Genomic DNA, 27,019 nt, shown 5'->3' with positions numbered 1-27,019 from the left:
TGTAAAATGTTTATATTAGGTACTCTACTAAGCAAACATCCCAGGCCATCTGGTGGGAATGGTCACTACGACCTGTGGACTCTACAACACGGGGTTCACATGAATATTTTCACGCCCTTTTTGAAGACCTCAGTTCAGATCACAGTTCATTGAAGTAATGGTCTTTTAATGTTGTCACCGTTCTCGTTAGGTACCTCAGAATGTTAGGTACTGTAATAGGATATCGGAGCAAAAAATAATATATAATTTAATAAACAAAGAATGAAATAGAAACTAAATAAAATTGACCATGATCAAATGTTATCGCTAACGATTGACAATGCCTCATTATGATATGATGTTGATAAGATTGCTAACTAAGCAAATATATCAAAACTATGGTAAAAAAATGACTATATACAATCAAAATTACACAAATCGTGATTTTTAAATGTCAAATCAGATGTTAGTGCGTTTGTGAATTAAAGTTGGATCACCCAGGTGTTAGTAACACCTGCTAGTATCACCTAGGTACTTATTTTTTATGAATTTAATTAATTCCCTTTCCAGAAGTCTATTTACTTAGACTGGGTATACAGAAATACAGTATTTAAACGGTACTGTACATTTACTTAACACACGCGAATATCTGATAATTAATTAGACTATGATTTGAAATAGTGAAATTTTATATCTAAAGAGAAATTGTAATTTCCGTACCATCAAAAAGCTTTCTTAATGTTAACTAGGTATGTTATGAGATCACTGCATCAACATTTTCTTATTTTGACACAAGTTACAAGTATGTCAAACCCGTTTACGGTGAAGGGCACGGCGCATCCTGTCGTGCGTGAGGTCAGTGTGGAACCGGCTTAGACAAATCACAAGTCTCGGTCGTTTGTAGAATGTGTTTAATTCATGATCCAACAAAATTGCACTTAAAAAATGTTACTCTAAACTACACATTTAGATAATCACAATTAATTAAAACTCAAACAATTGCATTTTATTACATACAATAAATATACATACTATTCAATAAACTCAATCGTTAGGTACTAATTATGTACAGTTCTCATGGCAATTAAAAACAGGCATCATTTTATTATACAATAAAAATAGTGAGCGCCGAGATGGCCGCAGCATGAAGCGGCAGAACAATCGTCCAGTTGTGGATTAGAATGACAGCTGTCACTTTGTCATAAATACTCTCACGTGGTTCTAGATTTCAGCTCACACAGCAAATTAGTGTGTTTTGTGCGCAAATAAATAATTAGCATAATTTTTGCAACGACAACAGACGTCAATTAAATGTGGATATATGTCATTCTAATCAAAATACATTAAGGGCGGGTCACACGAGCGCGCAACACGCGCTGCGCGGCGAAGCGCAGCGTCCGCACCTGCGCTATCGATGTCATTGTTCCATTTTGTGTACTTTATGCGATAATCGTGTGAGAAGCTATCGGTGTCGCAGCGCGATAGTTGGCAACAACGTCCGTGTGCCGCGGCGCGCGGGTTAGGGGGCGCGGGGCGAGCGCCGCACAGCCTTCACGGCAGCCGTAATAACATCATCCGAGCCACTTCGGCCATTATGTACAGATGCACGTATCTATGAACAACAACAACGGCACGCGACACCACCGACCGGTCACTACACTCACAGGTACTATTCACAAACCGAAGTGACTCTCAGAGTTTCTTGACGATGTCAAATTTGGACTTGAGGTCCATCGGCACTTTTTTGGGGTCGATCTTCTTTTTAGCGGCGAGATGCGCGCGCATCTCGGCCGCGGTCATCTGGAGGTTGAGTCGCGGCGGCTCGGCAGCGGGCGGAGGGCTCTCACGGGCTGGCACCGGCGACCGGTCAGGTTGCGTCTGCGCCGGGACCGCGTCCAGGTCCGGCATCACCTCTCCCGGCGCCAGCGCAACGACCAACAGCTCCGCATCCTCGGGCCGCTCCTTGATCCGCGAGACGACCTGCTTGTGCGTCTCGCCGGCGATGCTGTGTCCGTTCACCTCGAGGATGCGGTCTCCGCGACGCAGGCCCGCGGCCTCGGCCGGAGAGCCCTCGTCGACTTTTCCTATGTATTGGCCGGGTTTTCCCTTTTCCGCATGCAAATTGAATCCATAGCCGTCGAAGTCTGGTATTTTTCGCACGTGGCACAGCCGCGGCTCAGTCGCCGCCGATCCGTTCGCGGACATTTTGTTCGCTGACGCACGTGCTCGAAGTCGCACTCGGGCCGAGACTGACCGCCGCCCGCGCTCACCGCGGAGGCTCCGATCGCACACCCCCCGCGCCCCCGCACCACGCCACACCTGTGCAGGTTCTGTTCAGGTGTGAGAGGTGGGGGCTGCCTCGCACCGTGGCCTCCAGTGTACACCGAAACGCCGATCTGCCGCATACTACGCGAGTGAAGTGTTCAATATCTAAATAAAACGAGGAGTTGCCGTTTTGGAAACGCATTTCTAAGGGTGAGTAGATCGGAAGGCACTTCCTCTTTTTAGATTGAACCTATGTAAAATGAGAAAGGGCTCGTATTGGGATTTAGGGCGCCGTAGAGAGCTGCCAACGTTTACTTTCCCGCGGTCCCACATTCCCTGGTGCTATAGAAAATCGCTCCCACGAGGCCCCTACCTGACTATTGGTCAGCTTGAAGACTTAGTCAGTTGATCCAACTGCACGCAGCCATATGTATCGACGTACCATAAGTGTAGCATTGTTTGTGATTGTTTCAATAGACACATAATGATATTAATAGATGCAGGTAGTTAGTAGTATAGCTGTATTATAGCTTTTTGTTAATAGTTGAGTATCATAGTTTATGTTAACCAATGGAAGTAGTTTTGAGGGTGAGAATTTAGGAAATATTAGTAAAAAAACTGCGAAGATCATAGCCGCTGCGGTTGCCGGCGAGGGCCGCTAGATGCCGCGGCGCGACGGTCGTTGCTCCGATCATGTACTCGCATCGCTCCCCACACTACTCACGCTCACATGTTAAATTACTCGTTATATATCAGCTTTCTTTACTTAGTACACTGACCACCCAAAAATTCTAGAAGACCTTTGAAAGATTCTAGAAGACACCATTGAAATTCTTCATTGGATTGCTTTTAAATTTCCTACGTTATCCCCACTATTTGTACATTTATACTATCTCAATCTATATTAGGTAGTTCATAAAGGATATGTTAACGTTTCTTCATCAAAATTCAATTGCTAATAGAGACGTCCATTAGCACTTGTGCCTCGCCCGCATTCAAGCGAGTTACATCGCAAAGTTCTCACTAAAAAATTACGTGGCAAGACGCACCCATCAGTCATTCATTACTACGGTTCATACAATCAAACAATACAAAGTCAGTTTTGTCTTGTGTATAGTATTGATTTCGATTATGCGTATTATTTATAATATGCTTGTTAATGTCCAGTACGTAAGAATTCTAGCATAATCGTAGACTGGTGACCCGACAGTGAAGAAATAAAACGTGTTCAAATGTTTCTGCAAAACTAAGAGTTAGTCAGTTAAAATTCAATAAATTATTATCATTCCAATCAATTATATTCATTATTTTACTGTTATTAACTTAGTAAGTTGTAAATTTTGTATCAACCAAAGGCACTATCAACAATGGTGCTAATCGCTCTGATAAAACGTTTATCAGTAAACTAAAACTCTTCAACAACACTGATAATCTAGTTCGGAAACAATAGCATTAGCTGTACTGTGTGCTCAGTTCATTCTGTTCTACAAAACACAGTTTCAGTTTACAAAGGTTTTAGGGATTGGTTCATTTCGGCGCATTTTTAGCTGTGGAAAAAAATCTACGAACAGCTCGTTTATGAAACTAATATGAAAAGTCACATTAACCCACATTTTATGTTTACTCCGCACATACCTACTTACTTCCTTGCGGCTCAGCGACCCAATGAGGATTTTAGCCGATAGTAGAATTTTTAGTATTGTTTATTTTGCGCCAGCTCTCTTTGTACAGAGCTAAAGTCAAATTGTATATGTATAATTATTTATCGCACACCAATCCTACATGATACCAAAGTTCTAACAAAGAAAACATATTATGATAACTGTTATTGATGACATAACCATAAAATTGTTCCTCAAATGGTGCTAATACAATGGTCAGTAGATCAAGCTCGACATTTAATTTTACTTCAACGGACTTGCATTGTTGTACAGTTCCAAATAAACAAATATACTTACAGTCCACTGTACATACAGACAAATGATGGTCGGAAACGTCACATGTAAGGAGTTCCGGCAGTGGACGTGATCTGAATTACAAGAGGAATACTTCCAATCGAGTGGAAGGTTTTTAGCTGCACTTTGAATATGAACGGTAATAAATAGACGGTTAGAAGCGAGAACTGAGCTTTGAAGAAAAAGCCTTTCTGAAATTCTAATAATATTTTTCATAAGTACTACCTACTATGGTAAAGTATTTTATGCAAATAATTATAGCGAAAAATGTTTTGCAATCGACCATAAAAAGAAATATGAATCTGAAGAATTTCTGCAGAAAATTCTCAAATTACAAGACGACTATTTGAATAATAACAACACCATATTTTCTGATGATGAATCTTAAGAATCGAGAATTTTGAAACAACCATTATAAGCTATTATATATCATCAGCTAATGAAAAAACGCAAATAACCAGCTCCCGACAAACAGGTATGTAATGGACTGCGGTGAAAGTCTATAACTATAAGTCGAAACCGGTGTGAGAATGCCCTTTGAGGGTCATTTTATTCGACATATAACAATCCTGGCGTAGTGTTACGGCATTAAAAGAAACTATGGAATTGCATAATATTGAAGTTTATCCAATTCAAAAATATACAGATATAATATACATATAAGTATACAGATATAAGAAGAAGTGACCTTAATGGACATGATGTCGAACAATGTATTTACACGCTCTGTGACAGCTCGATTCCTTTTACTTTTGGGTCCTCGTATTTGACAGATTTGGAAGATAAAGATCTCTCTCAGCAAATGCCCGACTAAAGTTTATTACTCCCAACATGAGCATACGCTATGCACCTATCCGCAGTGGTTAATCTGCACTTATCAAGAGAACGCGATATCAACATGTCTATATTCTGATTGTGATTGTGACGCATATACAATGACCGAATGTTGTCGTGTCGATTCTGTAGTGTCATCTTAATAAAAAAAATCGTGAAGGAAAGTTGAAGAAGGAGGGACTCCCTTAGGGAATACCTTTTCCTCACAGAAAAACCAAGAACAAGACAATTATACCAACAAAGAATGATACCTATTATATGATATCTGATGATGATCTTTCTTTTATAGATGGAACTGAGAATTTGAGATGAACTCCTATAGAACAAGAATATTTGCTAGAAGAAAATTTGAGAGTGAAAACTAGACACCTAAGTGTAACAGTACCTCTCGTAACTCGGACATGTAATCTACATAAAATTGGGCCAGACGGACCATCAACCACGCCGCCGACCGGCGCGGAATACTATAATTTCAATGTCGCCGAGCTGACATCCGCGAGCGCATTCCAATACATGATTACCATTGCGGATTCTTGACGACTCGCCGACGACTTAAGCTGCCATTAGCGTCGAAAAATAATACATGTGGAGCGTTGTTGCGATCGCTGATGAGTTTGATCGTTTCTATCATTATGTCAATCGGACTAATGACAAAACTTAGGGCTTATTGTAGGCCGTTGAGTGTTGTCTATTAATAATTGCTTAGCCAGGGACAATGGAGATCCAGTCATTTGTGGACCAAATCCATTGTAGACGTATGTATAGAATGTCTCGTTTCAGGTTTCAAAGGAATTATACATCACGGCCATGTAGTGAAAGTAAAATTAAATAAATCATCACAAGCAAAACAGACTAAGGACTGGTAGCCTGTACTCTGTTAGGTATCGAATTTTGCTGCGTCAGCAATCTCAACAAATCCCTAATAATGCTCCATATACAGGTTTGTCAGCGTCACGAGCAAAGAGTACAAAGACGACCATCACGAGTTGACTTCGCGCGGGCTCCCGTGTTCGATCGCTTGCACAATCATTAATTACGCACTAACACGTAACTCTTGCATGTGTGAAGCATTCATTGACAATTGTATTAGTTATGCCGATAGCAGCAGTGCAAGAAATAGATTCATTACCGTCTTAGGATGGTAATCGTAAAGGAGCCTTTTCTTTTTATTTAAATCTTAACTCGTAATGATGCTAAATCCTGTCGGTGGAGAAATATTATCAATTTAGAGGTATATTTGTAGCATGTGTGTGTGTCTCTTTGAGTTTGATGTTTACTGGAAGTCTTTTGCGATTTTCAACTCAAAAATGAATATAAGGGCACGAAATAGGTCATTTTATTTTCCTGTAGAATAAATATTTAATTTTTTTTTTCATTTTTTCCATCGCAAAAATACGTACGATGTCATAGACGCTGTGTATGATTTATATAAATACTCGGACATTATTAGTAAGTCCCATTGTTTAATTTCCTGAGTCATACTGCCGGGCAGGATAAGTTGCGGTAATCTTATCTCGAGAGCAAAGTACTTTATAACAGAATCCGCAGCAAAACAAAGTTTGCTATTAGGTATTTCATACATTATACTTACATAAAATAGAATAAAGTCCTCTGCCGCGTCTGTCTGTCTGTTTGTGATAAACTCAAAAACTACCGTACGAACTTTCATGCTGTTTTCACCAATAGATAGTGTGATTCCTGAGGAAGATTTAGGTGTATAATTTATTATGTTTTTACTCGAGCGACGCCGGGACTCGCCGCTAGTCAAATTATATGTGTTCACTTGTATGTCTACCGCAGCTTCACGATGCATACTCTCTCATTCTATCTGTTGTCTTTATTTATTCCAAGTAACTATCACAGCGAGTTACATAGAGGAATTTGTTTGTTTTGTTTTTAATTTGATCTGTACATTCAAATTATACACGAATGTACCTGCTTATGCATTTTTTTAACAAAATGTTTTTGTGACCCTCTGCTAGAAAGGCCATTTATAATTTATGATTCTCCGTTTTCGGCAATTCGTTGATGCCAATCTCCTCTTATTTCGGAACAAGGAAGTGAACATTTCTCCAAACGAGTTGGCAAAGAACGTTGCAACAGAAGGGAATGCAGTGAATCCGTTCTGCAATAACGATCGATGACGCATCATCGCGGAATGCAACAGCAACCTGCGACCTGCAGCGAGCAGTCCACGACGCCGCGCAGATACTGTTTGTTGGGTATTCGCTGAAACTGAGTTTTCGCAAATCTCTTTCGTTTTTATTATGTACACTAGGCTCGGATAAATACATAATAAATTATATACCTAAACCCCAGAAATCACACTATGTATTTAATCTGTAAAATTAAATGTTTGAAGTAGTTTTCGAGGTTTCGCGAACAGCCGACGACTTTAAAGAGTAAAAGCTTGGCATTCCTTGAGATGTACAGTCAACCATACATCAAATTACCCTGCACGGAACACTTAAGCTATGGTAATAACCCTGCCATGAATTTCGATACCTAGATTGATGTGCTGTCGACTGTACCAATGTGTCAAATCTTTAGAAATAAACCCAGATAGATCTCAAAAACAGTAATCGATCAATTTGATTTAAAATGACCAACGATCCGTTTTATGTTTTGTTCAAGAATTATATTATCTTGGTCACTTATATAATTTTTTCAATCATTTAAGAAATATTTTTCTAAATCGCCGATGGTTTCCACAATCCACATGTATGCCTGACTCACACGGCTCGCCTCGCCGCTGTGACGTCACACATTCCTACGCCCCCCTCCCGCGTCCTCCGCCCTCCGCCCCCCGCCCCCCAAACCTCCAGTTACAACCTTATCGTAGGTGATAATTATTGCTGAAGATGTTATCGGGCGAAGTGTCGTAACGTGCAGCGCGTCACGTTGTGCTTTGGTCGACCCATTTATTTATCTGTTAGTTGAGTTTCTCAATCGGCACAACTTTGCATCAGTTATCGTTTAGCATCACTAACTAGGTACTTAGTTTCTAAATTGGCTAGTATGATTGGCATATTTCCATAGAAAATGTAAGAATAAATGAGATAAAGTAAATAAAAATAATTCCCCACCAGCTCTTGCCACAGGTGTAAAATTTACAAATCATAAATTCAAATAGATATGTATAGGAATAATGGGATAATATATTCTTCTTTCCGTTTGACAGAATGTGTTATTTGCCTAGTTTTTCCTAGCGCAGTAATGTAGGCTGCCTGCGGCGGGCGCTCGAGGAATGTGGTGAAGGTCGCCGGCCGACGTCGCGGTAACCGCACATACTTCTGGTTCACAAATATTGTCAATATTTGGGCTCGCACGCCAGTGGAGTTGTTGTGAAACAAATTGTAAAACATCACAAAATCACGACACAAGATGACGCGCCCAATTCAGAACACTGTGTCCTAACTAAACATATTCTGTTTCTAGGGTATATGCTCAGATTAAGGGTACCTATAGGTACTTTAATAAATAAACAGGGTATAGTTTTTCAATACATATCTAAGTACCAGGTTTAGGTAATCCTAATAACTTGGAAGGTGAAAGGGAAACCTCTCCTCAGCAGTGAGAGGAAAAACGTTGATAGTAAATAAGTACTTATAAAAAAGATTATTTTCATTCGCAGACAGCGGAGCTGGAGGAAATGAGGATTTTGCCAAATATATAGCATATTCGTTTTTTAATGAATACAGGAAAATACATATGAAGTATATAAGTTACATACTAATATAGGTAGTTATTTTGTGGCATCTATAAAAGTAGATAAAACAAAAATGCGGTTGTTAGATAACGCGCAGATTGTCCGCGGGATCGCAAACTCCACACAAACCTCACGAGCTAACCCCACGACTGAGGACATTGTTATCGCTCTTTATTCGTTTATTGAGCGCTGACTTCATCGTGTATTAGCAAGCGGACGTACTTCTTTAGACTTTTACGATTTTTTATTTAAATAAAAGAAATAAACAGATGAATCATTTATTAACACCGTTTTAAAATTACCGTCACTTTGTTGTCACTACATTTAATTGTACAATGAAACAAAGTTTCCCTCAGCTTCTGTCTGTTTCTAAGCTTTATTCTTTATAATTTCTTTACCTAACGGATTTTGATACAGTTTTCATAGTGATTCGGACAATTTATTCGAGACAGTTTACATATATATAAATGACCCCTTGACGTCGCTAGCACATATAAAACATGTTTATTCCCAAGACAAGGGTGAACTCAGAATTATTTGTTGGTAAAAAGTTGTTACTGTTCCATTTTTCAAGGACCTTTTCCGCCTACACTAAGCAAACAGCATTAGAATTAAGAATACAAACACAAGTGAAAATGCCCTGAAATAAGAGAAGGTACAGTAAGTCAGCTCGAGGGCCACACGTGCACTGAGGATGTCGCGCGGCGCGTTGATGTCTGCGCCGCGGCCGCCACGTCCCGCGGGACGCTCACTGCTATTGTGAATAGGTTTATTTGAGTCTCTGTTGCACCAAATTTTTAATACTGTGTGAGTAACAAGTAATTATTAATATTTTAATTTCTCATCTCATCAGAATGCCATCTGTTCACCATTCGGGTAGGGGCCGCCGCGATTGGTTTTTTAATTTATTACTAGCGACCCAGCTTTTAGGCTGTTTTGTATGTTTTATGCTAATCTTTCTTGATAAACTATCTAAATAACAGTCAGAACTGCATTCCGTTGAGTGGATGCGTTGATTTCGATAATGAAACAAAGCTTAGAAACAAATAGAGGTGGCGGCGACTTTGTTTATACTCGGTATAGGTACTGATTATTGTTGTATTTATACTAAGTATTTATTAGTGTAATAGAAGATATAGAAGGAAAGTGTCTTTGGTGAAAGAAAAACAAAAGACAATGATTTGTCAAGTAAAGGCAAAGGAGTTATTATCGCCAGTACAAATGTTTTGTACCTACACGATCCCACGAGTTAACTTTGACAACAACTAGTAGAATAATTTTGTTTCGCCAAGTGTTATACAGAATGATTTTTCGACGAAGAGTCGTGCTATACAAGGCAACGCTCCCCACATTGCCTGGCGATGGATGAGTCACCTGATGTAACTCGTAAATTACGCAGTGATTGCGCGGTGGCTGGCGGGGGCGGGTGTGGGACGGATACGTTTCTATTTGTTCAAGCCTTGCAAGGTTTTCCTAATTATGCATAAAGTATAAAATTATGAACAAACTTAATGAAGTGTAATTTTACTACCACGTAAGTGGAGCCCCATTAGCATACAAGCCTCGCCGCCCGGGTCTCGTCGCCTGCTCAACATTCGCTCCGCACTCGCACTTTCCTCCGCAGCTATGTGGCCAGTTTCACTCACACTCGGTACACTCAAATTGGTAAATAGAAAGCCGCGCACTGTCGCACGCACCTGATTGTGGCAAATGTTTCCACATTTCTAATATAGCAATTCACACATTTCAAATGCCATTTCGATTTCGATAAGTGATAAAAGTAATAGTGTGAATGATTGGCAATTGGCTTGGTGTCATAGTTTCTAAACTACAACTACAAAACACGCTGTTTTCACGTCAAAATATCATCCGTATCAAGGGCCCTGCAGCCTCTGCTTCGATGGGTAACAAACAGGACCTTGTTGCTTTTAAATTTAAATATTTTTGTGATTCAACATATTGAATAAATTAGCGAGATTTCTTTATCTTTTCAAGAAAACCTACACTGACACGCACCTGTGCTAATAATCATAGCTATGAACCGTATCACGCTGCTGTGTGGATACAAACCAGGTAAAAATAAATTGTTATCACGATAATGCGCGAGCGACTTAGGGTCTATCCTATCCTATATAGCCGGTTTGGGACTGAAGATAACAAAAAATTGGTCAAGTGCGAGTCGGTCTCGCGGATTGAGATATGGAACTTATAGATATGGAAACACCTCAAATATTGGGCGACAGTCATTTCGTTTGAATGCAATTAATTATTTACGAGCAAGATCTTTTTACTGCTGATAGTTTATTCAGTTTATTTATTTTTTTAAAATCACCTCGCGCGTTCCTTAGAAAAATGATCTCGACATCCTATTTATTTGGATTCCATTTTCATCCATTTTAAGTTATGATTATTTTGATTTGTTCCCGGCTGAACTGTTTCTGTTACATTATCTATCTTCGCAAGTTTTGTGATTAAAACTTACTTTATCTTCCAGGTGACTGGTGTACGAGGAGACTGCAATCAGGTGTGATGGGTTCAGCGTGACGTCACGCGGGAGACAAGATGGCGCTCAGAAGCGCAGGAAGCGGGACTTCCAGGTAAATATATTTCTTCAATTCCTGGAAAATCCTACAACGATTCTTTTTCGGTGTCAAAAGTTTTATATAAGTCTATATTGCTCCTATATTTCTAATTCATAATACTTTCCCTTTAATGCATTCCATCAAATTTTTAAGTGAAATTCCAACTTAGGATAATATAAATCATTCTCACAGTCTCTTTACTCCACTTCCAGGAGTGCCCAACGTGCGCTCGACGAGTTCGATGAGCTGGCGGGTCTGCGTGGCGGTGAGGGCCGCGACGGGGGCCGGGGGGAGGAGCGCGCGGCTTACGTGCTGGAGCACCTGGCCACCTTCACCGTGACCCGGGAGACCGGCATCGTGTACCCGGCCGACGGCATGAGGCGGCTGCTGCAGCTGGAGAAGACCAATGGTAAGACTTGCGGAGCTGGTGGTGTCCGTGAGGATAGGGGTGGGGGGCGAACAAGTGTACGCGTTGGCCACCTTCACTGTGACCCGGCACAAGATTATCAAACTGAAGTAATTTCATTATGTGCTTCAGAATCATCATCCGCCTACCCGTATCCATTACGCGGAGTCGGTACCGCATGTCATAAGCTTTATTTTTTATCTTATGAAATATTTTTGAAAAACTTAGCTTATTATATAAAGGTTTATGAGAGAGTCAGAACCCTTGAGAGACTTGCTAATAATTTGTTTTAATTCTATTGAATAGTTCTACTTAGTTCTCGTACGTTCTCTTCAGTCTCCCCTGTTCTAAACAATTTTATGATAGAACTAGTGGTAATTTTTTTTCTCACTTGTTTATTTCAAAATTTGTAAACATAAGCATAAAATGTATGTGATTTGTTGTTATCCTTTATTTTATTCCCTGTTTCAGGAATATGGAGCCAGAAGATGCAGTTGTGCCTGGAGGGGCAGTGGGTGCTAGTCATGGATTACGAAACTGGGGTGAGGTCACGGTTGTTACCATACGCTTGCTTGAAGATCTCCTTTTCTTGTAGTTATAGAGTAAGATGCAAGATCCCTGACTTTTCACTTGTCTTTAAAATATGTTCTAATCAATCAGTCGTGCTCCAACTAAACTCCAAAATATGAATTAGAAATTTATTATTGATTATTCGAGTGTGTTGTGTGTTGTAACACTGGTGTCAAATTTTCTTCAAGTCGCCCAAAGGACATGACTTTCATTACAACATAAATTATATATGATTTTTATACTATATTTTATGCGATTAAATTGGAAATACATAATAAATATAAATATATTAGGACAAATCACACAGATTGAGCTAGTCCTAAAGTAAGTTCTAGACTTGTGTTACGGGATAACTCAACGATACTATATTTTATAACATATACATATATAGATAAACATCCAAGACCAATAAACTTCGTTTCCATTCTCAGTCAATAATGGAGCGGTTCCCGGCGTCGTGGGTGCACTCGCCGACGGCGTTCACGTCGCCGGAGCCGGCCGAGCTGTACAACAACGTGCTGGCGTTCGTGGTGGGCGCGCCGGACGCGCACGGCGGCGCTCCGCGGCGGGAGCTACACATCTTCCAGTGCCATGACGTGGGCGCGCAGGCGCTGGTCGAGGAGCTCAACGCGCTCAAGTGAGGAATTAGTTAAATAAATAAATATATTAGGACAAATCACACAGATTAGGCTAGCCCCAAATTAAGTTCGAGACTTGAGTTACGGGATACTAATAAATACATATATAGATACATCGAAGACCCGGGCCAATCAGAAAAAGATCATTTTCTATTTTGACCCGACAGGGGATCGAAGTGCTTGCGAAGTGTAAGCACCACTTTACCACTGCGTTATTTTCTGAAACCTTTTCCTAGTTCCATCCTGAGCTAGGTTGCGCTTTTTGACTGTAGGAGTATTTCACCTGCAGATCGTGTCCTTTTTAATAATTTTTACTTCAAAATGTTGAAGTAAAAATTAATTATACTCAATTAACCGTACTGTCTAAAATTGAACTTGAACTGAAAATATTTGTACTAAAATGTAATTTATGACGCTTTTTTTTCTAATTGTCAGTGACATCTTGTTTTATTCAATGCGTGAGAAAAAAATACATATCCATACAATGAATCGTTGCAGAGTTCCCTCATCAGCCGACCATGGGCCGCCATCAAGTTTAATACTTATTACAATAATGCATTGCCATCGGCACTAAAGTCACGTGTAAAATTATATGACTGTGCTATTAACTATTCAATTCATTTATTTCATTGTGAACCATAGAGGAATTAACTATTGAGGAATCCCCTCGTCGGGATTAGTCCAGTGCAGGTGTTCCAGTGGTCCATTCATCACAAATTATAATCGTTGTAATCGTATATACACAAATTATAATCGTTTGAAGATATCTACTTCAAAATTGAGTTTCAAGATTCCACCCTAACAAACATAGATATATCCTTTACATAGGTACCTACATTGCAAATTAAATAAAATCTTGCAAAAAGAACTTCTCCCGCATCCATGAAAGAAAGTGTTGTGGAGCAAGTAATCCAGTTCAGTAAAAAGTTGAGGAAAACTATTCCTTTCTGAACAGGATGAGTATCTTCTACACACGCCTGGATCATTTATGTAAACGTAGAATGACATGCACGTCTACTGCAGTGTACAACTTCCTGCTGCACATACTTCAACATCGTGCTGAAAATATTTCAATGTTTCTCGGCTCTATGTCTCTTAATATCATTTCTTATCGTTTTATCGCAAGCAGTTAAAATATCTCTTCGATTCATAACTGGAGCACTTACAACATTGCTCTGGAGATTGCCATTATCTTCGATCTCAGGATAATTCGGATATTGAGGAATGTTATCTCTCAGTTCATGTAGTGCGGTGCATGTGACACATGATCTACCTTCGTCACAAGTATCTGTTTGGTCTGCCTGTTTCTGCCTACACCTGGTACGGCCTTTGTAGTAATTTATTTATATTTATTTTAACTTCATTGCACAAGTCAACCGTTGGGTCATACAGAGAATGCTACTTCTATGTGGGTGCAAAATATATACTTAGATAAATAATTTAATACGATAGTTGAATGAATAATTTAGGGAATAAAGATAAAAAGTGTGGTCTAAATCAGCCGGGGAAAGATTGTGGTTTCAATTCTGATGTCCGTTCTCTAGTTTTAATTATTCATAATCTTCTACGGGTGCGCGTTCCCATTGCTCAGTTGCGCTCCGTTGCGACGACGCATCACGTTGTAGCGTTGTAGCTTTGGCGTGCTCCGTTGTTTTTATATCGTTTGACACTGACATGAGTTGACGTTCGATGTGCATTACTACAAAATACTTCGAAATAAATGATAATGACTCTAATATGATACTTTTTGTTCCAAGAACTTCGTTATGGCAAATTTTAATTTATTACTTGCGTTTGTTATAATATAACATTCCTTGTGTATCAAAGAAATCAAGGAATTATTTATCGATTGATCTAAATTCTAATTTAATCAAAGATAAAAACAATTTGTGTATTGACGTAACTGTTTCTGAGTTCATTAAATATAGACGTGTGTACTTTTAATGTCAATTGTTCAGTGGTTTACTTGAGTAAGTAAATTAAATTTTATTTTCATACTCGTGAATGTTTCGTAACATCATTTGTTACATCGTTTGATACTGATGTTATCTAAAAGCTGTTTTCGAAAACTGAGGGGCTAATATGAAACATAAATCATGTAGCAGGTCATTGCGTCCACACGTCGTCTCTTTTTACACGACGGGATGCCACATGATATGGAAAAATGAGATAGCATAACTTCAGTAATGTGCTACGTATTTGTATGTTTCGTAGTAGGCCTTCTGGTAACTATGAGCTTCCATATATTAATATTTATGGATTATGGGTTAATGTTAGGACTACTTACTCAATTTATACAGTTACTAATACCTATATGATGATCTTAAAAAATCATCAACATAAACTAAAATACATCAACAAAACTCTAAAATATAGTTAAAAGCACTAATTAATTATACGTCGAAGAAGCGAGCTCAATTTTTAATCTATCGTGATGTTTCGCTTCAATTCTCTTTTCCCCGTACCCCTCGAAGGAGGCTCCCATAGAGAGGCTCCTTAGCAAAATGGTGTTTGTTGCAGGGGCGTGAGTTCCGGTGGCTCGGGCGAGGGTGGCCGAGACTTCGTGATCGAAAGGGAGAGAGAGCGCGAGAGGGAACGAGACGGGGAGATGGAGAGACCGCGACGGCAGGTAAGATGATAAGATAATTATTTCTCCTTAGCTTTGTGTGATACGAAGAACTCTTCTGTCAGAGATACTAAAGTTTTTTAATAATATAATAATTTCTTTATTTCGGACACAATCCATAGTGAATGTTAGTAACAATGTTCTTAAGGCTATGTTAGTAACTTATCTGAATCTGGGTCGTGTTTTTATATAGGTATATACCTATGGTGCTATAAATTAGTGTGCAACAATGACACGGGGTTATTATCCTAGGTACACCTAGAGTAATGCAACAATTTGACATGACGCTAACATTTTTGCTTGTTTTTTATTGGAAAGTTATTTATAATTAATATTCTTGAATTTTTCCTGCCGTCGTCTTTAAATTCGATGAGATCATTCTATTCATTCTTTCTTCCAAGAGACACAATCGAGTACCTAATACATTAGAAGCAGTTATGTATGTAGGTACAATAAATATGTAGATACGGTAGATATAGATTTACTTCACCATGCCTCCTTTACAGTCTATTATAAAGTTTACAGAAAAACCTGTTTAAAAAAAGCGGGCAAGTGCGAGTCGGACTCGCCCATGAAGGGTTCCGTAGCAGCAAGTAACATAACATAAATTTTCTTGTTGATCGATTTTCGTATATTTTTATATTTGCGTTGTTTGAATGAAATATATATTGCGGTTTACGATTTATGACGTATAAAAAAGCTACTTCAAGATCTCGTTCAAACCAATTTTCGGTGGAAGTTTACATAGTAATGTACATCATACATATTATAGTTATATACGTATAGTTTCGGAAAAAAATGGCTGTGACATACGGACGGACGGGCAGACAGACAGACATGACGAATCTATAAGGGTTCCGTTTTTGCCATTTGGTTACGGATCCCTAAAAATCGTTTACCCTTGTTGGTGAAGTACCGTTTCTAAAACTGAACGTGAATTGTCTTATCACTCACCTGATAAGTCAACAAGCGTTTGTACTCGTATCATATGGACGGCATGATTCAATTTATGTTTAGAAAATATAATAAAAATATTTTATTTTATTTTGACCTAGGTGTGGCCGCAACTTCGTTTGCGTGCAGTTCATTTAGTAACATTTCCATTTACATGAAATCTCTATGCAATACAATAAAGTAGTCTTCAACTGTATAAAGTGGAAGAGTATGTTTGAACTTATCTCTTGAAGACAGAAAGTACTGGGGCCGGATCTCTCGCATCTTTTGAAGACAGAAAGTACTGGGGCCGGATCTCTCGCATCTCTTGAAGACAGAAAGTACTGGGGCCGGATCTCTCGCATCTCTTGAAGACAGAAAGTACTGGGGCCGGATCTCTCGCATCTCTTGAAGACAGAAAGTACTGGGGCCGGATCTCTCGCATCACTTGAAGACAGAAAGTACTGGGGCCGGATCTCTCGCATCTCTTGAAGACAGAAAGTACTGGGGCCGGATCTCTCGCATCTCTTGAAGACAGAAAGTACTGGGGCCGGATCTCTCGCAATCCAAGTTCACTTGTCAATGTTAGGAGAGTTGATAAGTTCAAATAAATATATGTCTAAAACACTTTTTTAGTTGTCTTGGAAAATGCTTGCGTTGTTTATAAGTGTTTCTTTAATATAATAGAAAATATATGAAAATCACCCCTCGAATTATCAAAATCAAAATCAAATCATTTTTTCAGAAATTAGGCCTTCACAGGCATTTTTTCACGTCATATTCTAATTTAAATGATGTTTACCAAAGCTACAAACTACTAGCATTTCGGAACTTATTTCGGAGTTAGTTTTCTTGTTGACTAATAATTTACGTAAGTTAAAGGCTAACAGTTAACAGTAAGTATTGACTTACTGTTAACAACCTATTGAACACAAGCTTGCCGGATAGCTCTACTCGAGTCCTCATAGTGAGAGGTCACAGTGTATTGATGACTGAGGAAGTGTTCATTTTATAAATATAAATAATATGATACATTTGTTAGCTAGGATTATTATTAAATACTAGTCACACGTGCGTTAGGATGTTTCTAGAGAAGTGGGTACACGTACTTCCAATGGTACATACAATTTGATCAGCAGAAAAGACAATACAATATCGATCACTGACTAGAAGTAACCGTTGACCAGTCAACTTTCACGTTAACTTTAAGTCAAAGTTCGCCGTTTTGTCTAATTATCAGCGGCGCGCATGTCAAAGTCAACGTCAAAGTGCGTGGTGCAACTTACCCTAACAATTCACCTGTTAATTTCCAACCGACAAAAAAAACGGATGAGTTTCTCAAGGCAAGTCGACGCACGTAACGTTTTTTACTATATACTATATAGCTTTTATCCGCGGCTTTGCCTGCGTGAATTTCTCTGTGGAAGCGGAACAAACACAATTTTTATACCAAGTTTTACCGTCCAACATAATCATTTAGGGGTTGAAAAAATAAACTACATTCACATGTGAAATTTCATCAAAATCGGTCCAACAGTTTTAGACGAAAGTAGAACAGAAGGACAGACAGATAGATAGACTTTCGCATTTATAATATTATTATAATATTTATGTATTATGCATGTTACTTAGCCAGCCAATTGAAAACTTTTTTTTCTGAATCGATTTGATTTGTCATGAAATCGACCACATAATCGATACGTCCGTGTAATTTGGTAAACAGTCCGCTATCAGATAGATAATGCGATAGCAGTGTTTCCGATAGACACCCTCACAGATACCCACAGTCGGGGTCGAGCAGCGACATGGCGCGGCTTTACCACACGTACACCAAGAACCAGTGGGATGCCGTGCTTAATGTGAGTGCTCGTGGTGTTTGGTGCACAATTTTCGTCGATTTCATATAAAAGTCTAGTCAATGTTTGTTAGTTAAAGATCTACCCTCGGGATTATGACATTCACGCGGGTTGTCCGCTTTAAATGGCAATAGATGGTGGAGGATTAATCAGAAGGCACGAATCCTAGTAACTTATTGAAGATTGAATTAATCAAAAAAAAGAATCAGGCTTCGAGAAATTTTGACTGTATAAAACTAGATGTGAAAAAGAAAAAGCATGCTCGGTAACAAGTATTTCCCCAGACCCTCAGCATATTATATGAACTGAATCACAGATTGACGATAAGCCTCACCACGAACAATCTACCATAGCGCAGATCTCTTAGACTTACCTCTTAGAATACACATTTTTATGCTTATAATTATCTGTCAACTCGTGAATGGGTACTGCCAGGTGGATCCGGGGGCTTACCATCATCTCTTAACGCGATCAAACTTGCATCGCAAATTCGTACCAAATTCGTTCCTAAATTGAACTGGGATGCATTGGAATCGTTCTGAAAAATTTATTGATGGTAGGTACAGGTCAGTCGGATTTAATGTATTTTGTTTAAACAAAATTTGACGAAGTTTGTGAAGGTTCCTCTAGTTTCTAAATAAATGCTTTGATATTTACTTTCCTCTCGTTTCCAGCAAATGTCCGCACAGCTGGGCGGCGGCCGCGAGCGCGGCGGCTCCGGCGGCGAGCGCGACGACGCGTCCTCCACCGGCTCCGAGCGCCTATACGAGCAGGACATCGCCATCCTCAACCGCTGCTTCGACGACATCGAGAAGTTCATCGCCAGGCTGCAGCACGCCGCCGCCGCTTCCAGGGAGCTGGAGAGGAGGCGCCGGTCGAGGGGAGGCGGTCAGTAGCGTGTGTTGTAGTTGGCTGGATTTATAACACGGATTTAAAAGTATTTGAGCGCAAAATCAATGACAACATCCACATTTGAAAATGTAATAAAAAATGATTTACTTTCTCATTGCTGCAAAGAGTTTTTAAATAAAGAAAGTAAACCATAAAGTTTTTTTCTAAATAATTTTCACAGCTCAGCTTCGGGTGCATCTCACAATATAGCGACATCATCAAAATGTTTTTTTTTAAACCTCAGGTGGCAAACGAGCAGCGGGCGCCGGCGAAGGCATGCTCGCACTGAGAACCCGTCCCCCTCCGGAGCGGGACTTCGTGGACGTCCTGCAGAAATTCAAGCTGTCCTTCAACCTCCTGGCGCGACTGAGAGCGCACATTCACGACCCGAACGCGCCGGAACTAGTCCACTTCCTCTTCACGCCGCTGGCTCTGATAGTGGACGCTGCACAGGATGCGGCGGACGGCAGGCTGCCGGCGCGGGTGGTCCAGCCTTTATTGACGAGGGACGCGCTCAATCTGCTGGCCAATTGTGTGACGAGTAAGGAGACAGAGCTGTGGCATTCTTTGGGAGATGCTTGGCTTATACCCAGGTTAGTACAATTTAGTTGCTATTTAGAAGTCGCACCACACCGCGTGAAGTTACCGTATATGACATTTTCTAGCTTTATCGTTTCTCAAACTATTTTCTTGTGATTGGAAAGAGTAGCTCCTTCCACAACATCTAAACATATTTTGTTTATTCTCTCTTTTAATTATGATAACCATGCTTTGCTATATTCTACTTACGATACATTTTGTTGAAACTGATGAATAGTAAGAAATTTAAGTGAATAACGGAGATACTTATATAATAACGTTATCCATAACCTCAATCCGTGTTGCTCATGGACACTACTAGTGTTCAACAGATAACATTGTACCAAAAGTGGATTAGTGATTTATCGGACATTATCTATGCTAAATATTATAAAGAGGTACCTAACGTTTGGGCAATCACTAGTTTTGAAACACTACATCATGTTTCACAATAAGGTGGCCTCCACAATCCTACACTAAGACCTCCCTAACTGTGCGTAGCGACGTCCTGGAGCATCGGGGCATTGTCCCGAGTGTTCCAGGAGATAGAAATGTGAGAGGCAATTTCTAAACTGGAGCCCCGTTTTCAGAAACTTCCAGCACATCCATCTCATTAGGAGCCAGTCAGTTAGATAAATACACATCTCTTTTTATTTCCTCTCTCGTATGTACTTAACTAGTAAATAGTTGATTTATTTAAACACCAACAGGAAACAATAGATAACATTAAAATTTAGTACAAAGATACAAAGTCGTAAATTGTAATTCCATAACACAGCCTCCTGACATGATAAAAATATTTGCGCGAAAGCACTTAGCGTGAGTCAGTTGGCAAATTAAAATATTTCTGATTAGATACGCTAAAAAAGGAACGTAATCACTGCCAACTAACTTGACAAAAATGTACTATACCTAGCCTAGGCCTGTGACCGAGTGGTAACGTTATACCAACTCGGTCATATATTATCATATTCGATTAACCACTCGTAGGATTTTCATTTGAGTTTCCTTTTTGATCCAAATACTAACAGCTACATTTGTTTCTTTCTTATCGAGTGTAGTATTGTTAACACTGTAACATCTCCAATAGCTCCGCCTTTTAAGTTAACATGATGTGCTTTATAGGGAGCAGTGGAAGACGCCCATCCCTCCGTACCAGCCTGTATTCATGGACGGCTGGACGCCTGACTACCAGGTTGACGACCAACCACTAAGACGGTATGTTGTAATTAATTTTATTGGATCTGTGTCAAATTGTTCTTGCGTCTCATTGTTCTGGACGTCAGTTACGTGGTAAATTCAAAGGTAAATATTAGTTTAAATTATTTACTTGTCATGTACCTCAAGTTATGTGTCCTCTGTTATTATTAATGTGTTCGTTCTCATGTTTCACATTTTATTTTATGTATATGTTTGTAATTTCCATGTAGTAAACTTGGAAGTGTGCAGCGTTAATATCATCAACGTAAATCTCATCCTTCACTTCTCGTTATATGTTTGTGATGTCCTTTTTATGTGGTTATGTTCGTATAACTAGTCCGTCCCCACGGCGGAGCGACAGCGGCGTGGAACGGAGCGCGACGGAGCGCAGCGGGGGTGAGCGGGTTCCGGAGAGGGGGGACTCGGCCGCCGCGGGCGTGTACTATGACCGGGATGAGCCTGACATGTACGGGGAACAATACACGCCGTACAACAGGTATTTATTGGAGTTACTGCTTTCTGTGTTCTAATATTCATCTAAGTCTAGGCTAGCGTAGCTTTAGGCATGTATAAAGTCATGAAGTTTATCCACAGAGTTCCATCATAAAAAATTGGCTACCCTGAATTATTTTTAATGCATTCACCATATAAACTGGTGCTAGATTACACGTACGTATAATTTTACATTGCAAACTAGTCCCACCAACCACCAAACGACAGACACAAAGTCCGTAAAACAGACTAGGTTGGCCTCTTCAAGCGATTTTTCATAATGATAAATTATTTGTTGTCAATTCCAGAGCTCCTCGGGCGATGGCACACGAAGACTCGGGATCAGCCGCCTCGTCGCCAGACCGGGAGCCACCATATCGGGGCCCAGAAAGAGAAGACGGTAAGCGTCTTGAGCTGTTGTGTTGTATTTCACAAATATATCTTTTATGCATAAAAAGCCTTCACTACTATGTAGGGATTTTTAAATATTCAAAAATACCTACATACTACCTTCATATTTGTTTGATCAGTTCTTGGTGTAAATTTTCAGATGATCTGGGCGAGGCGTGGGCACGCGGCGTATCGGCACGGGGGGGCCGCGTGGTGAGGGTCACGTATCCTCGCACTGCTAACAACGATAAGGAACTTACAGTCGTCAGGGGAGAATATTTGGAGGTACCTAAGTAACGCATTCACTTTCCTTCCTAGTTGTAGGTATTCTACATTTTTAAGTGACGGAATATAGATCTAAAAACGTCGTCAAGATGTATTTTTGCAAATTGGTTCTTCGGGAACCAATTGGCAAACGTAGATCCACCTTTATCAAGTGGATTTTTGATTGCAAGTTTAAATAAGTAAATAAACAAGTGAACACTTCGGCCAGGTGCTGGACGACTCCCGCAAGTGGTGGAAGGCGCGCAACCGACGCGGTGTGACGGCGCACGTGCCGCACACCATCGTCGCGCCCGCGCTCTCGCCCCCCGCCTCGCCGCATCTCTACCCCAACCCCATCTACACGCACTATCAGGTATCATGTTCGTGTAGCATGTGCGGGTCTATTGATCTTGCAACGTTCCTTAACTCTATAAGATTCATTCTCCTCCTCTTGAAAGTTAATCATGAATCACACTATCGAAACATAAGACATATTTAGTATATTTGTTTCCAGGAGGGCGGAGGGCGAGGTTCCGGTGGCAGCAGCCCTACGAACGCAGCGGGTAGGGGTCCGGGGGGTGCGGGGGGTGCGGGGCCCGCAGGGGCGGCGGCCGGCGCCGACTGGGTGCGCCGCGAGCGCATCGGGAAAAAGGGGGAATTCCGATACTTCTAGCCGTCGCACTGACATGAAGGGATAGGGCATATATAATAATACATTTTCAAAGTCATTCGTGGTATTTATGGTAGTTATCATCATCATGGGGTACCATCTTAGAATTGAAGTTTGGAGATCAGCATACGGAAACCCTCGCGGCTTTGGGCCGCTATTTTAAGTTGGTTGTTACATGTGAGACTGTGAATGACTTACTTATTCTTGTATTCTCCTAAAAAGCATAATAAGTATCAGTAGGAGTACCACATGTCCCTTCACCAGACCACGCCCACCTCCGCAAAACCCTCAACCAAAGTGCATTCCAGCGCTTTTTAATTTAGTCTGGACTTCGACGCTCTTAGTCATATCATTATTTAACACGCTATGTTAGGTTCACACGACTTTACCGGCTTTGAGTTAAAAACTATCATTTGACATTATTGCATCAATTTTATAAATCCACATACTCGTTTGTTATTTATTTAATATATTCAATCCATACAAATTCCGCTAGCGTGATATAATTATGATGTATACAACGCCATCTGTTGTATGTTTGACTTATTAGATATGTGTCAACAGCAAGTGTAGATTTTATATTAAGCTCTAAATCTGTTTGTGTGAGGAATTTCTATAGTATATAATGCTAGGAATTGAGCTCTTCGTGTGAACTAAGCCCTATTGTAAGTAGATATTAATTTATCGGTCAGTCAGTGCGGCGGCCATCGGAATACGTTTGTGTGTGCGCTTGTGTCTGTCGCTAATGTATGTCTCTAAGGTATTGTACTCTGACTTCCTTGACTCGAGAATTATATCCCGATTATTAAAAAAAATATATAAAAGATGTAAGGAAATATTATTTACGAATTGACTTGAGGCATGCAAGTCAGGGTACACGCGTTATCGCCTAGGTCTTGAAAAAGCACGTAAAAGATCAAATTTTCAAAGTTTTAGTGTTACTTTCAGGTAAATTACAAAATATGTGTTTTTATTTACTCGTGTTTTGTGACGTCCATTTGGTGATACGGTATTTTTACGGCCTTAGCGCCAAACACAATTTACGGCAAAATTCTGTTATGAATCGCTCAGCAACGCTCAAGTTTATGAATATTTCAGAAATGTTTTATAAAATATACTCAAAAAAGTAGGATACTACTTTGGAAGAAAATGTACAATTGAAAATGTTTGCAAAATATAATTTTAAATGCTTATATGAAATCATTTCAAAATAATTATATTTTTAAACAATTGGCTTTCATCAAACGTTAGGTACGTACTTACCAACAGTAATTTTGTTATTTGAGAAAATAATCTATATTAAATAGTATATTATGAGAGTACATACATGGTGTAGCTAAGTACTACATCCTAAAGACTATCCTAAAGATATATTTAAATAATTATATAAAGATTTTAAGCTTATTTGTAAATGAATGAACTTAATTCAGTACCTAAGTACATAGTAATATATATGTTGTAATAGTTTTGCGTGGACGATCTATGTTAAGGGCAATACAATGCTGTCCGCTCTCATTGAGACGTTGATCTACAATAAATAATACTTTTATTTTGGCCTATGTTTGACACCCCCTGCGGTCTAATGCATCCTGTACTAAAAGGCTGGAGAATTGTCAATCACCTTGTTTTATTTTGATTTTAAGAAAAACAATTAGAATGATGATGAGTTTTGGAATTTTAATGTTTATTCATTTCCAAAATAAAAAATAAATTGCATAAGAGATATTTTTACTTTTACAGAATTTGTAAAGCTATATTTTTGATAGCACTGTTTCAACGTTTTACTGCGGACCAACGTCTTGACAAATTAGATAGGAATGCTCTCGTTTTGTATTTTTAAAATCTTTTATACTTATATTAAAATATTATTTCCAAAATTCTGGCTTTTTGCTCTGTATAACCTAAAACATTCATATTTTAACAATTAAATGTAATTCTAGAATTCCAACTTATATTCGTACATAATCATTAGTGTACATCCTAATCTTCTTCATCAATTTTATCACGATTTGCAACTTCATAATGATTACAATCTTTAATAGAAATAACAATTGCGTGTCTGTGTGTTTGTAGCTTAGCTTCAGTTGTGTTGTAATCTTTGTGGTAAGTTTTATTCAATGTACTTTTCGTTTATTTTAAATTATGTAGATCCCATTAATCTATTTCCGGGCCCATTACTGCTGTTTTACATATTTTTATCATTGGGTAATATTAATTTAATATAAATAAGTATTTCATAAAACTCACGTCTATTTTAACTAAAATAAATCTAAGATTTTCTGTTTGTAATCTGTAGTATTTGTCATTTATATTTTAATGTGTTGGGAGAGAAACTAATCCTATATGATTTTTCAGAGCGACAGCCCACAAAGCAACCGACCGCAGCGCCTCCTCCCCCTCCCCCGCCGCCACCACCTCCCCCTGTAGCCCCAGTGGAAAAGAAAACAGACACTATGAAATGTAAGTAACTGAGTTTATACATTGCACTCCGCTCGCTCCATTATTAAAACGATATATCTTTGATTCAGTTTATTGACTCTTAATTTCCACATGTTACATATATTAAAAGGTCTGTCAAACTCAATAAACGTGATATGACTATTCAATGCTGAATTTATCAAAAGTGTATTAGGAATATATGCACTAAAACATACTTATTTGGTTTCTAAATTACACATAAATAAAAATAAATATACTTTATATTTATACTACAATTCAATACATATTTGCAATCTATAAATTTTCTTAGATCATTTTTATTGGTAAAGCAATTATTATCTATCTTTGCCTATATCAGCAACAAGATCAAACGTGAGCACAGTGAGCGGACTGCACGATGAGCTGTTAGTGGTGCTGCCGCAAATACAGCAGCGGCGGAACAAACTGCTGGACATCAAGAAGACACCAGACATCTTCATTCATCAGGTATTACTTCGCTGCTGACTACTGATCTTATCTCTTCTTGGCAAAGGTAAAATGAGGGTAACTATATCGAACTTCTCTATTCTCGGTATGTCTTTTTATCAAAAAGATTGTAGGACAATTTAATAATTCGTAGCAATAAAGGGGTCCTGAATTTGTATTTTGAAAACAGGTTCTGTCATAGGACTATTGCGTTCGGAGCTGATTGGGAAGGATCAGGTTCAGGATCTAGATCAGACCGATTATAAAATAAATGAAGTCCTAAACATTGAACATTTAAAGTCACGATGAGAGTGAGAAAACATCCTATTTCTTTATAGAAATCCAACCCAGACGAAGTGGTAGACTGGCTAGAAGCGAAGGGCTTCAGCAATCACGCGCAACGGCAGCTGCGGATGGCGGGCCACCAGCTGTTCTCGCTGAGCCGGCAGCAGCTGGAGGCGGCGCTGGGCGCGGACGAGGGCAAGCGGCTCTACAGCCAGGTGTTGGTGCAGCGGAACGTGTCCGGGGTGAGTGCCCTGAGACCGCCGGTATCTGGTGCGCGAGAGCTCATCACACTTTCTTATCTAGATCACTGTGCTCTTTTTGATGGGCCTTAATTAACTAAATTTATATCACCACAAGTCGCTCAGCCGAGAGCGATGAAAATATAAAATATAATAAAATAATATTTTTTTAATTATATGAAAGTATACTTAACAGATGATTGTTTTTCTATACCTAAAGATAGCAAGAATTTTTCTATGATTAGGTACGAGAGACGTATATACTCGGAAATTATATTGTTAGATTACGACTAAAGAATTTTTTCTCAAAATAAATTTCGTTTCAGTACAAAACCACGACATCTTCAGAGCTGCAGAGTATCCTGCGCAAGGCTCGCGAGAAGGTGGAGGTGTCGTGAGGATGAGGATCTCCCGGCCACGTGACCACGATGAGTCTTCAAGCTGTTGATGTTATGTCATGTCAGTCATGTCAAGGTTTTAGCGATATTGCTGAACTGTTTGTGATAACTAGATTAAAAAAGAAGCTACACATTTTTGTCAGTAGTTTCTCAAAAACGCAAATAATGCAATTTTACGCTAATTAATATACTATAGTAATTTAGGTACTTTTTAAATAATAGTTTTTAAACATTACTATTCTATTTTAATAATTTATTGTTATTTTTATTTAAGTACAGATTTATAATGTGAGTTGAATAATTAAAGTTATACAAAATAGCAAGATTTTTTTAGTGTCAGTCGTTATCAGTATC

The 27,019-nt window shown here is 39.2% G+C and overlaps 2 protein-coding genes across 4 annotated transcripts; one reads left to right on the top strand and one right to left on the bottom strand.

Moving 5' to 3' along the window:
- Positions 1-873: 873 nt before the first annotated feature.
- On the bottom strand, positions 874-2,251 carry LOC128680250 (uncharacterized protein). Its single transcript, XM_053763287.2, has one exon. The coding sequence runs from the start codon at positions 2,182-2,184 to the stop codon at positions 1,672-1,674; it is 513 nt and encodes a 170-aa protein (XP_053619262.1). The 5' UTR covers positions 2,185-2,251; the 3' UTR covers positions 874-1,671.
- Positions 2,252-2,299: 48 nt separating this feature from the next.
- On the top strand, positions 2,300-26,984 carry LOC128680248 (epidermal growth factor receptor kinase substrate 8-like protein 1). Of its 3 annotated transcripts, none has more exons than XM_053763281.1 (18): positions 2,300-2,454; positions 11,237-11,339; positions 11,537-11,733; positions 12,202-12,272; positions 12,732-12,937; positions 15,459-15,567; positions 19,028-19,241; positions 19,489-19,837; positions 20,949-21,041; positions 21,361-21,519; positions 21,824-21,915; positions 22,066-22,190; positions 22,399-22,542; positions 22,684-22,732; positions 25,195-25,299; positions 25,637-25,764; positions 26,082-26,270; positions 26,594-26,984. In XM_053763281.1, exons 2-18 carry the CDS (start codon positions 11,305-11,307, stop codon positions 26,663-26,665), a joined length of 2,337 nt encoding a protein of 778 aa, XP_053619256.1. In that variant the 5' UTR covers positions 2,300-2,454; positions 11,237-11,304; the 3' UTR covers positions 26,666-26,984. The 3 variants fall into 3 exon arrangements, with proteins under 3 accessions (XP_053619256.1, XP_053619255.1, XP_053619257.1); XM_053763280.1 differs by having other exon boundaries at positions 26,082-26,298; XM_053763282.1 differs by lacking the exon at positions 21,361-21,519 and having other exon boundaries at positions 26,082-26,298.
- Positions 26,985-27,019: the final 35 nt, after the last annotated feature.

The sequence above is a fragment of the Plodia interpunctella genome, chromosome 23 (assembly GCF_027563975.2).
Source record: "Plodia interpunctella isolate USDA-ARS_2022_Savannah chromosome 23, ilPloInte3.2, whole genome shotgun sequence".
In the NCBI taxonomy this organism is placed as follows: domain Eukaryota; kingdom Metazoa; phylum Arthropoda; class Insecta; order Lepidoptera; family Pyralidae; genus Plodia; species Plodia interpunctella.
Note: the sequence above shows the minus strand (reverse complement) of the source record. Positions and strands in the feature narration are given on the sequence as shown.